This window comes from Danio aesculapii, chromosome 20 (assembly GCF_903798145.1).
Source record: "Danio aesculapii chromosome 20, fDanAes4.1, whole genome shotgun sequence".
Lineage (NCBI taxonomy): Eukaryota > Metazoa > Chordata > Actinopteri > Cypriniformes > Danionidae > Danio > Danio aesculapii.
In genome coordinates, this window is record NC_079454.1 from 21,957,257 (window position 1) to 21,972,775 (window position 15,519).

The window sequence follows — 15,519 nt, forward strand, 5'->3', positions numbered from 1 at the left end:
CAGTGGCGCAGTGAGTAGCACAATCACCTAACAGCAAGAAGGTCGCTGGTTCGAGCCTCGGCTAGGTCAGTTGGCATTTCCGTGTGGAGTTTGCATGTTCTCCCTGTGTTTGCGTAGGTTTCCTTCGGGTGCTCCGGTTTCCGTGGGGTGGGGTGGGAGTGTCCAGCAGTGAAAGAGGGAAGGGTTTGCATGAAAAGGGGAGTTTCATTACGTACGGCCAGCAACTCAAACACAGACGCAGGGATTAATTGCAAGCAGCATTTACGGCGGATCTGAGAGCTGTGTAAAAAAAGTGCAGTATTTCTCTGCACCAGATTCCCCTCAGTCACATTATCTGGTTGATGACAGTGCAGGTCCACTGCCTTATCATTTTTAACCTTTCAACACAAACACACCTGTGAATGCAGGAGAAAGTGAAGATGCTCCTGACGAGGTGAATATTGAAGTCTCGCAATGGTAGTTATTATTCCCAACTCTATTTGTTGAAATAAATAAATTGACATTAATAAATAGACCATTGTGTCTGCCACAAATACTGCACTGCACTGAAAAATTTGACTGTTGTAATCTTTATTTTGTCTGTTGTAATCTTAGCATGCTACATCTGTTGTGAAAACATCGGTCTGGCTCCCCACCTCACACAGTTTAGAGCAGTGGTTCTCAAACTGGGGGTCGCAGAATAATTTTAAGAGTGATAGAAAAATTGTGTGATTTTCAGTGATTAAAATAGATATTTTTCAGTATTGAAAGCTACAAACTAATATTTTCAGATTTTAAAGATATTAGAAAAAAAGATATTACTGATTAGTCTTTAAAAAAAAGTAAATCAAACATCATAACTGTGCAGTGACTAACTCAGTAGTTATCACTACAGCGCACATCTTGATGTGAAAACCGCAACTGCAGAGATGGATAAATTTGTAATTGGCAAATCTAAAAATGTTGAGGATACTGTGGAAAGTTTGCCCAAGTCATTGGAATAATCTACTTTGACTAAACATAAGAGCAAGACCCCGTCAGACCAAAGCAGGAAACGTCAGAAATATCAGGATGAATTCATAAAGTATGGATTTACTTGCTCTAATGTCAACAATACCCATTTAAAGGTAATCCAAAATTATTTTAATGTATAGTAAATATAGTTAATATACTGTGAACAACTTAAAAGAAGTTATTTTTATTGTTTGTATATGCTTTGGTAGTGGGAGGTTGCGTGTTCTTGACGATCTTACATTGGGGGTCGCTGGCTTAAAAGTTTGAAAACCACTGGTTTGGAGGACGTATGTAACTGTTGTACAACTGTTAATATATAATAATATTGTAGTAATATTACAGTAAACTACTTAGTAACTTCGTTCGTTTTGACTAAGGTATGTTTTTAAAAACCGAAAGAAAATACTAACTAACTTTGCCATCTGGATAAACATAAACAAAGAGCTTTGATCACACACTTACCAAATCCGTAGAGACGGGACAATCAACACCTACTGGAACTGTGTCTATTATTAAAAGAAGACGAGAAGCAAATCCGGATTTCACCATTTTCAGATTTGAAACGCTCTCGGGTAAAAAAATTGCCTCACAAACATATTTTTCTGGCGTGTTAGCAGACCATTGTAATCCACACATGTGGGTCCACACACAAGCTGTGTTCTCATGAAATGGAAACAAAACCTTCGTTGCGGCACATTTATAAACGTAACACTTATGACCCATGTCTTTGAACAATTCTTCTTCTTCTTCTTCCACTTCTTTTAATTATGGTTGATAACATAACGTGGCGTCTCTCTGAACATTGTAACAGGTAAAAGGAGTCTTTGAAGCTATATCATGCATATAAATGAAGTTGTATCTCATTCACAATAGAGCGTGCTGATTGGGTCAAACCTTGTCTTTCTCATGAATTAATGCTGAAAACTCAATGATGTCACTTTGTATCAGCCGGTACAGACAGCCAATCTCCAGGCTGAAATTTACACAATGATCTCATTGCTGTGACGTTTCTTTAAACTAAAACAGCCAATTTTCACTTGTTAGTGAACTATGTGTCCTAATAGTGCAACGTGGGACACATATATGACTGTCAACATCTCAAAAAATTAGTTTTGGTGTTTTGTTTTTTTCATTAACTAACATTATAAAAAAGAAATGATTTCTATAGTTCATTAGCTCCATTTAGTAAGTACATTAACTAATAGAACCTTCTTTCAAAGTTTTACCTTCTTTATTTCAGATGATGACTCTGTGTCTTTGGCTTCTGGATTGACTGGAGATGAAGATGCAGAGGATGAGGAAATGGAGGCAGCAGCTCAACATCTCAACCAAGAGTTCATCAGTCAGGTGCTCGACCGAACAGACCAGGGAGGAAAGAAGGATCCGGATGGAAGAAAGAACACAGACTCACTTCCTAATCAGTCCAAACATGTGCCCCTGACTGCCCTCCTCGGCCCTCTGCCCAGTGCTGCCAGCCTTGGTTTAACAGACTCCATTAGACAATGCATCACAGAGACGACAAACGGTGAGTGTGCCACTTACGTTGCTTTACAAATTCAGCACGACTCGGTTTGCTTTTTCACTGCAGTTTCGCTCTGAATCAAAGCAAGTGGGATTGTAGACATGTCGTTATAATTGCAATGCCTTAACTGCCATGACATCATCATAAACACAAGCTAAGCGTCTAATTGCACTTTATCAATCTGCATTGCCCCAATTAAGTTCTCGCTGGATCTGCTCATTGACAAACAACGAAAAGAATAATTATGTTTTGTCTGTTGACTACAATACTGCCATTTTATGGTGCATACTTTCAGTGATTGTTCATTGGCTCATTGGAAGATTTGAAAGAGTTGGAGTATTTTCCAATGTGTTTACTCTGGGTATCAGTCCATTTTAACATTGTTTTCAGCATCAGAAATACGTTGTTCGACTGTGCATTCCTGTACATCCTTTCATACCTCTGTAATTAAATAACACCATCAATTCTCTTATAAAGTATTATGGCTTTCATCATATCCTGATTGTTTTTTCCACCCCAAGTTGCTACTTTGTCTTCTTCGTCAGGGCCATTTTCAACAGCTGCTAATTTCTTCATTCATTAGAGAGTGTTCATCTATGATTCTTGCCTTTTTCCTCCCTTTGCTTGGGGATTTTATTTCTTTTACTCCTATGTTTGTGTCATTTAATTTTAAATGTAATCTTGGTTCTTATTGTAGGGTTAAATGCAGTTTAGCAGCAGAGAAAAAAGTTAGCACCTTCATATAACTGGAAATTCCCAGCTGTGCGGGTTTGGTGTGTTGTGTCACAAACTTAGTGACGCAGGTTGTGGCGATTCTCTTTGGCCAATCAGAATCTAAAGGGATTTAGTAATGGTAATAATTGTAACCTACTATACCATGCAGTGGAAAAGCACCATTACTCAGCTCAGGATAATGTTCTATTTGGCTGAATGAGGTGTTTGTTACAGCACACTCTATGTTTCCGTGCTGTTTTACATGATAAAATGTGTACTTGTGTTGTTGAAACTCAAACAATATAAACTATTTTCCTGGGATGCCTTTATTTGTAGTAAAATTTGTGTTTAAGTCGGGCTGAATCTTAAGTTGTGGCTGTCTTTTCCCCTGGTTTGGCATATCCAAGCAAAAGGACTTCATTTTGTCCATCAAGAATTGAATGGATTGTTGTCATTTGCTGGTGCTGTGATCTTAATGAAGTGACAGGTTTTGCCACCCTTGTGCCAATAAATATATCACCTCAAAAGAGATGTTATTGAAGAAGGGTAAGTTATTTTGATGAAGTTTATGGGGGCACATGAGTTTAATAAAAAAACCCAAAAAAAACAAACAGAGCACCCAGAGGAAACCCACGCGAACACGAGGAGAACATGCAAACTCCACACAGAAATGCCAACTGACCCAGCCGGGACTAGAATCAGCGCCCTTCTTGCTGTGAGGCGATCATGCTACCTATGCGCCACCGTAGCACCCAAACATTATGTTATTTATTCATACATAAATTGTTATTTTATTCCAAAAAAAGAAGAAAAAAATGTGCCATCCATCTTTTTATCCTGGCAACTCCTCACTTACATGAAATGTTCACAGCAATAAGAAAATGGCAACATTTACATCAGTAAATCCAAAGCATACATTTCCTTTTTTAATTCATGAAGCTGTTTCTCAGAATAGTGAAGAGAAAGAATCACCTTTTTTTATTTCATTCTGACTTTTAAAATCTAAAGAAAACAAGGGTATTGTGTTCCACCATACCTAACAAATAATTAGAGATTCTTGAGATAATATTTATTCACATGCTCTAATTATTCATATTCATACATTACCGCACGTTTTCAGGGTATATCAAGCAGAAATTGTTGTTCAAAGCTGCAGGTTTTCTTGGTTATACTGTAAGGTGCATGGAAGTGCGGTGGATGTTTAATCTTAAGGAAAGCTTTAACCCTTTGCTATTGTGAATGTCAGCGTTTCGGTGGAGGGTCTGCCAGACATAATCACTTAGAGCTTTCTGAAATCCTTTTAAGACATTTAATAAGAGCTCCTCCAATCTGTCTGATTCATACTGTACTGCAGAGGAAAAGCCACAGATGTACTTTCTCATTATAGTGTTTTTATGCTGATCTTCTTTCAGTTTATTGAGAGCATATGATTTCAGAGACAGGAAACGTATGGGGGTTTACTCGGAGGTTATTAGATGCTGCTGTGCTACTTTGCTTGCACAGATGACTGTATTTGTTATTTGAGAGGGTTCAGTTTAACAAAAACGCTACGGTTACTAAAGTAACCCTTCGTTCCCCGAGGGGGGGAACGGAAATGCTATGTGGAAACTTCCACAATGGGGATTTCGTCAGAATCCAATCATCTGAAAGAGTATAAAAACGGGCCAATGAAATGCCAATGAGTTGGCAGCGTCAGCGTGCACAGCTGGCGTCAATGACAATCAGTCATGCTATAAAGACGCAGCCAGTGCCATGCTCGACATCCTTTTCTAGCTGAAGAGACTTTCACGCTCAACAGCTAAGGGACAATCGTTGTGGCGAAGGAACATAGCATTTCCGTTCCCCCCCTCGGGGAACGAAGGGTTACTTTAGTAACCGTAGCGTTCCCCTTCGGATGGGGAACTCCAATGCTATGTGGAAACTTCCACTATGGGGAAATCTATGGAAAACGCCACAACGAAAGAACCTTACTGCGCCCCTGGCGAAGGGTGTGCCACGCAGTAGAGCAAGCGCACCTACAACGCCCCGAGACACAGTCTTCCAACGTGTCCCCTGGCCCTCACTTACCTGTTCAGAAACGGTTATATTTTTCGGGGAGTCGCAATAACCCTGTAAAAAGGTTTTGATACGACAGTACGTTGGGAAAGCGTTCAGTCCCGATAGGGAGGACGCTGCGGAGCTCACCTGCTACCCAGAGGGGAAACCTGGTGACAATCTATGGACCAGCCCAGAGATGGGGGGGTCCTAGCATAAGGATGGTTAGCGGGGAGGGAAGACACGAGCCTGCCCTAGAAGGGGGGACTATACCGTGGCTGTGTGAACGTATGGGATCGCCAGCGGGGATCACACATAGCAGGCACCTATACCCAGAACGCGGGCTGACCAGCGGGCATGCCGACAACGTAACGGGCCAACACCTGACTCCTCCGCTGAGTCAGGTGCTGGGGGCCTCGGAGGAACTCTGCAGGGTTCGCCAAAGAAATGGGGAACTAAACTGACAAAGCTGAAAAAGCGCACGTATCTCCGGGTTAGGGAGAGTGGCGCAGCAAGCGTGTTTCGACACCTCAACCGAATCGTTTCCTCAATCACCAAGGGTTGCCTAATACCCTTGAGGAAACCGGCTCCACTCGCAGATTGTAACCTTGCAAATGTATTGGGTGTCACCCAACCCGTAGCTCTACAAATGTCTGTCAGAGAGGCGCCGCGTGCTAACGCCCAGGAGGATGCGATGCTCCGTAATGGAGTGCGCTCTCACCCCCAGGGGACACGGCTCACCCTGGCCCAAAGGCGAGGGAGATGGCATCCACTACCCAGTGGGCCAACCTCTGTTTAGATACGGCACTTCCCATCTGCCGACCACTGTAATGGACAAAGAGCTGGTCAGAGGATCTAAGGCTCTGAGTGTGGTCCCCATATATTCGCAAAGTGCGAACAGGACACAACAATGAAAGGGCTGGGTCTGCCTCCTCCGCGGGCAGCGCTTGCAGGCTCACTACCTGATTGTTAAACGGCGTGGTAGGAACCTTGGGCACATAGCCGGGCCGGGGTCTCAGGACAACGTGAGAGTAGGCCGGCCCGAATTCTAGGCACGAGTCACTGACCGAAAATGCCTCCAGGTACCTAACCCTCTTAACCGATGCCAACACGACCAGCAGAGCTGTCTTCAAGGACAGAAATCTCAAGGATACTGAGTCGAGTGGTTCGAAGGGATCCCCACGTAGGCTCGTAGCACTACCGCGAGATCTCAAGAGGGTATGAGAGGGGGGCGGTGGAAAACATCCGCCTCGCACCTCTGAGGAACTGGATGATGAGGTTATGCCTCCCCACGGTGCCGCCATCCACGCATCATGATGAGCGGAGATGGTGGCCACGTAAACCCTCAGTGTGGAGCGCGACAGCCTTCGCTCCACCTGTCCTGAAGGAAAGAAAGCACAACACTGATCTGGCAAGATCGGGGGTCTTCTCGGCGAGAAGCGCACCACTCAGTGAATAGACTCCACTCCAGGGCGTAGGCATGCCTCGTAGAGGGTGCACTAGCCTGAGTGATGGTATTAACCACCGCCACCGGTAGGTTACCTAAGTCTTCCTCGTCGCGTCTTATGGACCCCACGTGGAGGTTCCACAGAACTAAGCGAGGGTGCCAGATGGTGCCCAGTCCCTGAGAGAGTAGGTCCTCTCTCAAAGGGACTCGCCAGGGGGGGCGTCGCGAGGAGGGAGAGTTCTGATATCCAGGTCCGGTTGGGCCAGGGGCGCAACTAGCAAGACCTGCCCCTCGTCCTCCCTGACCTTGCACAGAAACTGCGCGAGTAGGCTCACTGGGGGGAGTGCATACTTACGCATGACTCGGGGTGGAGTCGCCATTCTCCCGGGGAAGGAGCTGCCGTGAGAGCCTGTTGGCCGCACGGTTGAGCCCATCCGGGGTGTGAATAGCAAGCAGCGACTTCAGCCGCGTATGACTCCAGAGGAGCAGACGGCGAGCGAGCTGAGACATGCAGCGGGAGCGTATACCCCCCATCCGGATGGAATACGCTACCGCGGCCATGCTGTCCGTCCTGACCAGCACGTGTTGCCCCCTCAGCACCGGTAAAAAGCGGCGCAGAGCGAGAAACACTGCCAACAGCTCTAGGCAGTTGATATGCCAATGCAGCTGGGTTCCCCTCCACAGGTCCGCAGCAGCATGCCCGCTACACACGGCCCCCCCACCCCATACTGGAGGCATCTGCCGAAACGACAGCCTGCCTGGACGCCTGACCTAGGGGCACACTGGCCCGTAGGAAGGAGGGGTCCTTTCCAGGGGGTGCGGGTGCGGTGACACAGCGCAGTGACAGTCACTCGGTGTGGGCCCGCGTGCCATGCGCGTCTGGGGACTCGATCGTGAAGCCAATGCTGTAGTGGTCTCATATGGAGCAATCCGAGCGGCGTGGCCGCGGCTACGGATGCCATATGCCCCAGGAGCCTCTGAAATAATTTCAGGGGGACCACTTTTTTTTCCTGTCGAACTCTCTCAGACAGTTCAGCATTACCTCGGCGCGCTCTCGTGAGAGGCGCGCCTCCATAGTGATCGAGTCCAGCTCCAACCCGAGAAAGGAGATGCTCTGCACGGGGGCGAGCTTGCTCTTTTCTCGGTTGACCTGAAACCCCAACGGGCGGAGGTGCCGGAGCACCTTGTCTCTGTGCATAATCAATTGCTCCCGAGAGTGGGCTAAAAATCAGCCAGTCATCGAAATAATTGAGCGTGCGGATGCCGGCGAGCCGAAGGGGCGCGAGGGCACCCCCCGCGAGCTTGGTGAAAACTCGCGGAGACAGAGAGAGCCCGAAGGGGAGGACCGTGTACTGCCACGCTCGACCTTCAAACGCAAACCGCAGAAACTGCCGGTGGCGTGGAAGTGTGGAGATATGAAAATACGCGTCCTTCAGATCTATTGCTGCAAACCAATCCTGAGGACGAACGCATCGCGTGATGCGCATCTGCGTAAGCATTCCGAAGCGCAGCCTGTGAAGGCAGCGGTTCAAAATGTGCAGATATAGGATTAGCCATAGCCCACCGCTTTTTTTTTTTTTTTTTTTTGGGGCACGATGAAGTGCGGGCTGTAAAACCCGCGCTCCATCTCGGCTGGAGGGCCGGCTCGATTGCATCCTTCGCCAGGAGGACAGCAATCTCCTCTCGCAAGACAGGGGCGGACGCAGGACTGACCCTGGTCGCCCGTGAACCTGGGAGGCCGTTTAGCGAACTGAATCGCATAGCCGAGTCTGGTCGTATGGATGAGCCATTGCGATGGGCTGGCCCGCGCTAACCAGGCAGGCAGAGCCCCCGCAAATGGTCCCACCCGCACGATCGCTGACGTGCCAGCGGCGGGGGCAGCGTGGAGTGAGTGGGCTCATCCGGGGAGCGCTGGGGTCCCACAGGAGAGCAGGAGAGGAGATGTTCTCGTCTCGCACTCAAACTCCAGGAGAGGGGCTGGGAGTGGAGAGAAAGGAGACCGTTCTCTCGTGCTCCATGAGCCATTGGCGAAATGCACCGATCCTGCGAGCTGGAAGGCATAGCGTCCCAGACTGGCAGTGTTCGGGCTGTCACATCCGGAGGAGGGGAAAAGTGCTCTTTCACTGAGGATTTTGATGGCGTTTTTTTTTTTTTTTTTTTACGCCTTTAAATAACGTGCCCCGCCCTCCAGCGGGGAAAGAGCAAATTCCCTCCTCCCCAGATGGCCCGCCTCAGAGACGCTTCGCGGTCCGTTTTACCGAACTTAGCGGCGCCCTGGGCGGGGGACGCTGGTTGCCGGCGCGATGCTCGGCGCAGCCGCGTGGCCGGAGGCGCAGGCGGGGGCGGCGAAGCAAAGCTGCGGGCGGGCGTCCTCGGCGAAAAAGCAGTGGATGTGGATGGCTCGGCGGGGGGGAGCGGTCATACAATCCCGCCGATAGAGACCTCGCCCATCGCCTCCGACTGCTCTATCACCGGCGTGAATTCCTGGGCGAATTCACCGCAGGTGTCGCCGAACAGGCCAGCTTGGGATATGGGTGAGTTAAGAAAGCGAACTTTGTCAACGTCACGCACATCACCAGGTTTAGCCTGAGGTGGCATTCCTGGATCACGGATGTGATCATCGTCCTTCCCAGGGCACACACAGCCGACTTTTTTTTTTTTTTTTTTTTGTAAGAGCATAGTCGGTTGCGGTGCGGAGCGCATGCTCAGTCCTGGGTCAGAACCATCCTCGCGCAGCCGGGCCAGCGCCTGCGCTTGGTAGCGCTGGTAGGTGGCCATAGCGTGCATGGTGAGGGGGAAGGCGCACGCAGCACACTGCGTGAGCCTACTGTGCCCATCCAGGAAGAAGGGGATGGGGGTCTCGCCTTCATCCTCCACATCACACCCCTCTAATCGGTCCGGCCGCGGAGCTGGGGGATAAACCATCTCCAGAGCCACGGCCGAAGCAGCCTGGGGAAGCACAGCCGCAAAGTCTGCTTCTGGATTCGACGCCGCGCTCAAAGTCCCGGAGGGAGCGAGCGGGTTCGAATCCTCGTCAGACCTTGACAGCCCAACCTCCAAGGATGGTGAGGATGGAAGCGCACGCAGATCGGGCAGAAAAAAGTGCCCTCAGGACAGCGTGAGCTTACTGTGCACTTCCGGGAAGAAGGGGACGGGAGGCTTTGAAGGTCTTGCCTCCTTATATCCTCCACATACACCCATCTAGTCGGTCCGGCCGCGGGGCTGGGGGATAAACCATCACCAGACCCACGGCCGAAGCAGCCCGAGAAAGCACGGCCATCACGTCTGCTTTTTAGATGCCAACGCCGCGCTCTCCTCCCCGGAGGGAGGGAGCGAGCGGGCTCGCATCCTCATCAGACAATGACAGCCCATCCTCCGATGCAGCGATGGACATCTGACCCCCGGTGTCATCAGGTGAGAGAGCGACCATCCAAGGACGGAGCGCTTCTCTTCACCTGAAGCTTGGATGGAGCGCGTGGAGGAGCGAGAGGTCCACGGCCCGGGGGCGGCGGATTTACTCTCACTGAAACCCTCAGATCTGCCCGAGTGCCAACCGCAGTGCGGGGGACAACTGGGGTGGGTGGCTCTTTTGCAAGAGCGAGCCGCGATCTTAACTGCGCAACAGACATGACATCAGTGATGGCATGCACTGCCCGCGAGCACCGCATTAACATGCTGGACCCCCAGACATGAAACGCTGTGCTCGTGCCCATCATCCGGGGATAGGAAACCACCGCATCCAGAAACGCACGGTCGGAGTGACGTCTTGAAAAAGACGCGCTGCACGACCGTGTTGCTCTTTTAGGAAAGCTTTTTTCCTATATACAAACCGCTCTTGGAGGACCGGACCCAAAGGACGCCAGGCAAGGGAGAAATACCCAGCTCGACCATCTGCCACTGCGTATACGCGCTCTGGACCGGGAGAAGCTGCTTCTCGATCTCTCTCTGTAGACACAGGTTGGAGATACCCTCAAAGACTCTCTCAGAAGCTTCGTGAAAGGCTCTGAAAGCGAAAGGATGTCGAGCATGGCACTGGCTGCGTCTTTATAGCATGACTGATTGTCATTGACGCCAGCTGTGCACGCTGACGCTGCCAACTCATTGGCATTTCATTGGCCCGTTTTTATACTCTTTCAGATGATTGGATTCTGACGAAATCCCCATAGTGGAAGTTTCCACATAGCATTGGAGTTCCCCATCCGAAGGGGAACAGTGCTTATCCTACCGTTTCATTTATTTGATCAGAATGCAGTATTGTTTTGAAATATTATTAGAAGAACTGCTTTGTCTTTAAGTAATTTAAAACATAATTTATTCCTGTTGTGGCAAATGCTAAATGTTCCAACATCATTACTAGGCATGGGCTGGTATAAGATTCTAACATTAGAAAAATATCACGGTTTCACCGTATTGTGATTACTGCTCTAAAATATATTCTTTTTAAATGTCTGGGTAAAAAAGAACAACATTTTTCCCCTTTGAACACAATATATTTCATTTTGAGAAACATTTAAAATATTTTGGAGCAGTAAACATGTCAGGCTAAATAACTCAAATGAATCATTGACTTCTGCTGTCTTTATTAGTTTGAAAAACACAGATTTTTTGACAATTTAAAACAGCATCTTTGGATATATTTTCTGCTGGAGATAGTGTTGTCCTAAAAAACTTAAAACAAAATGTAAATAAAACATATCTTAGGAACGGTATAGCTTATAATTTTGGAAGTTTTAAAACCTTGACTTTTCCAAACCGCGGTATACCAAACCGCATTGTCTTATATGACTTTATTCTCAAGAAACATTTTGTCAAGGTTGAAAACAGTAACTGTTAATGTAGTTATGGTAAACGTATGTTCATTTTAATAATTCTTTGATGAAAAGAAAATCTAAAAGAATACTTTAAAAGGGTTTTCTGTTTTCCATTACAAAGATCGAAACTATCATTTACTAGAGACGAAAATCTTACATTTTAAAGATTTTTTTACTGTAAAAAATTATTCTGACTCCACTGGTAACAAACTAATGTAATAGAATAATAACTAAACTAATTTTGAAGGTTTTGTCATTAAATAAACCTTTTATTCTTGTCAGTAAAAAAGACTTCATGTCTCATATAACGTATATCTCATATAAAGCTTTTTAAGTAATTGTATTTTGATTGAGGAATTGAATTTTCGCGGGGTCTTAAAAAGTCTTGCAAATGTATTAAATGTCAAAATCCAAATTATTTTAGGCCTTAAAAAGTCTTAAATTGACTGAATTATTGTGTTGTTGGTCTTAAATCATTTTTAAACAGGTCTTAACAGGTTCCTTTGTTCATGCATAGCTGCCCAATCTGGCGATTAACACCCATACAATCACCAACATGTCATTTTTTTTTTTTTGAAAATGTAATTTTTAACTCTACTTATCATAATGGTTTAATTATTTTCCTTGCAATAACATTTGTTTAAAAGTGCTCTGTATTTACATGCTGAGGACACCGACCTGGACAGATTGTTGTGCATAGATTTAGTTTATTATAGTTTTTACAACTTTTGAAACATTTGTCAATTTTTATTTTATTTTAAACAACGTTTATGTTGGAAAAAAGTGTATGGATACTGGTAAAGTTTGCTTGTTTTACACAATATTTAAAATAGTTTGCTAAGAAATGTCTAAAATATTTTAATTTTTTCATTATTATTGTATTATTAAATGTATTAAATTATACTTTTTTTGTTAGGGCAAATAAAAAGCGTTTTCATCTGGACCAGTTGAAAAATTCCTTAGCGTTTAGCCTTTTATCAGTCTAAAATTTCATTCATAATGGTCTTAAAAAAGTCTTAAATTTAACTTAGTGAAACCTGCAGAAGTTTTGTGTATGTTATTTATAGTAAAGGAAACAACTTATGTGGTAAATGTAGTGAAATCAGTCCAACTGAATGTTATTTAATTGTTAAAGAACAATATTTATTTCAAAAGTCTTACCCCATACGTTTGAACATTATTTTATTTTATTTTATTTTATTTTATTTTATTTTATTTTATTTTATTTTATTTTATTTTATTTTATTTTATTTTATTTTATTTTTCTGTACCAGTTGCACAATAATTGGAGCACATGCAGTTAAGCGGTATTATTGATCAATAAAGCGTTGATAACACTGAGCGAGGCCTATTTTTGAAAACATGGCCAGGACGCATTGATTGATGCGTCTGCCTGCAACAGATTACTTTATTTACAAAGAGCTTTAGATCACAGAAATTCATCACAGACAGCTCTGAAAATAAAATGTCACAGGATCCAACAGAATATCATAAGATCGACCCAGCAGCACCTGCTCGCTCGCTGAACTCGGCCTTTCCCTTTTAACCTCTGACCTCGACCCCTGACGACTCCTTGACCTAGGTGTTCCCTGCAGCTCCAAGTGACCAGCAGCAGTGGTTTATCTGGACACAGCACTTGTCGCCCCACACAGCTAGAAAAATCCATTTTAAATACATGCTTCATATATTTTGTAACTGTGATGCTCAGTAAAATGTACTTTTGAAATTGAACATAGATTTCTGAATTTATTTCAGTCTCAAGAAAAAACATATGGAGATATTTAGAAGAATGTATCTTTATTCAGAGGGGTGGCATTCTAAAAAGGTTGGTTTTAATGTATTAGGCATCAAATAAACACCCCTAACCAATCTATAGTTTAAATGAATTATTTGTGCATATACATAGTCGGTACTGAAGTCAAGTCTGGGGCTTATCTAACAAATTTAAAATAAAAAATTTACCATAATGGTCCAACAATTAGTACACCCAAATTTATATGTTGGGAAAAAAATGTTAATTAAAATTCCTAAAAAGCAGAAAAATCAAGAGAAACAAAAAAATATATAAAATTTGAGTTAAAATTTTGTAGTTTGTACATTTTTTTTTGCAATATTTTGCTTGAATTTAAATGTATTATCGTTCAATTTCTAAAGATATTTGGTGACCAAACTAATATTTTATTGAGTAGAACTATAGTTTAATAAATCAGTTTTGTTCAAATGCACCAAAACATATTGCCTACATTCACTGAGGAATGGATAAAAATATTAATTTTCAAACTGGGGTGTAATAATTTATGCCAAGCACTGTATTTGTGATGTATTTTCTTAATATTTTATGTACATATATTTCAAATGCTTTTAAAGCATTAGTATGGGATCCTCCAGCCAGTGCTAGACATCAGAGCCAAGCTTATTTTAATGCAGCCCAGACTGTCATCTGCTGTCTGGCCAGCTTTCTGTGGACATTTCATGGCAGTTTGCTAATATAAGTCTCTCGTCATCATTGTGCTTTTGCTGGAGAAGGTGATGATTCTGCAGGAGTGAAAGCTTCTTAGAGTCAGTCATAAAGACAGCTTTAGAGATGAATTTCACTGCTCACACCAATACACACAAGACCCAAGACCCACGATGCTCTGCTGGTCACTCTGAATGCTGGGTTGTGAACGTGTACTGGGAGATGAAGTAAAAAGGTAGAAAGGGAAAGACATATTTATGCATTTGTTTAGGGTTTCAAGTCCAAAGTCCAAAGACATGTGGTATTGGTGAATTGGGTAGGCTTAATTGTCTGTAGTGTTTGTGTGTGAATGAGTGTGTATGGGTGTTTCCCAGTGATGGGTTGCGGCTGGAAGGGCATCTGCTGTGTAAAACATATGCTGGATAAGTTGGCAGTTCATTCCGCTGTGGCAACCCCAGATTAATAAAAGGACTAAGCTGAAAATGAATGAATGAATGAATGAATGAATTTGTTTAGGGTTTTCTACTTGAACATGGCAAATTTAACAAAGCAAATAAATAAATAAACAAGAACATAATGTACATTACAATGGAAAACAAAAAATGCATATAGAATAAATACCTTTTACAGCTATAAAATGTTAGAACAGTATAATTGAACCATTTTATTTAATTTATTTAAAAAAAAACAGGTCACACTTTACAATAAGGTTCATTTGTTAATGCTAATTAATGCATTTACTAACATGAAAAAACAATGAACAATACATTTACTACAGTATTTGTTCATGTTAGTTAACGTTAGTTAATGAAAATACAGTTCATTGTTAGTTCATGTTAACTCACGGTGCATTAACTAATGTTAACAAGCATGGACTTGGATGTCTATAATGCATTAGTAAATGTTCAATTATGAAATATAAATGCTGTACAAGTGTTGTTCATGATTAGTTTATGTTTGTAAAGGCATTAACTAATGAACCTTATTGTAAAGTGTTACCAAAAAACGTAATGATTTGTTATTTTACTGTATTAATAAATCATTTTAGAATTTATTTAGTGTTATATTTAAAAAATAGTAAACATTTATTTCATTTTTTTGTATTTTTCCAGGCGCTGAAACACACTGTTTTGTTTTGTTTGTTTCATGTTTTTTTAAATATAGTATCAGTTGGCATATTCCGGTGTAGCATGGACTGAAGTACAGACTCAGCGCATCTGCATTTTTAAAGTGCTGCAGTGTGCAGGTCTGCATAAATTGAGTGTTGTCTAAATACAGAACACATGAGACAGACAGGGACAAAGTGAGAGAGGCAGAAAGCGAGTGAGCTGGAATGTGTGTGTCTGTGTGTGTTTGTATGTGTGAGGTCTGGCAGATGCCTCTCTCACTCTGACAGGCTGTCGTTTCTGGAGCGTCTCACTCTTTCAGACTGTCTGTCTCTTCACTTCTCTGGGGACGCAAGAGATTCACTCTCTCACATTCACCGCATTGAAGAGAGCGAAGGGCCAATTCCATTGCCTTCTCTCCATCAGTAGCTTTT

The 15,519-nt window shown here is 44.0% G+C and overlaps 1 protein-coding gene across 1 annotated transcript in view; it reads left to right on the forward strand.

Moving 5' to 3' along the window:
* Nucleotides 1-15,519, forward strand: part of brf1b (BRF1 RNA polymerase III transcription initiation factor subunit b) — a 131,061-nt gene that overhangs the window by 55,799 nt on the left and 59,743 nt on the right. Inside the window, exon 12 of the mRNA XM_056480989.1 lies at nucleotides 2,234-2,518. Coding sequence (XP_056336964.1) covers nucleotides 2,234-2,518 — 285 coding nt within the window. The remainder of the gene's footprint in view (nucleotides 1-2,233; nucleotides 2,519-15,519) is intronic.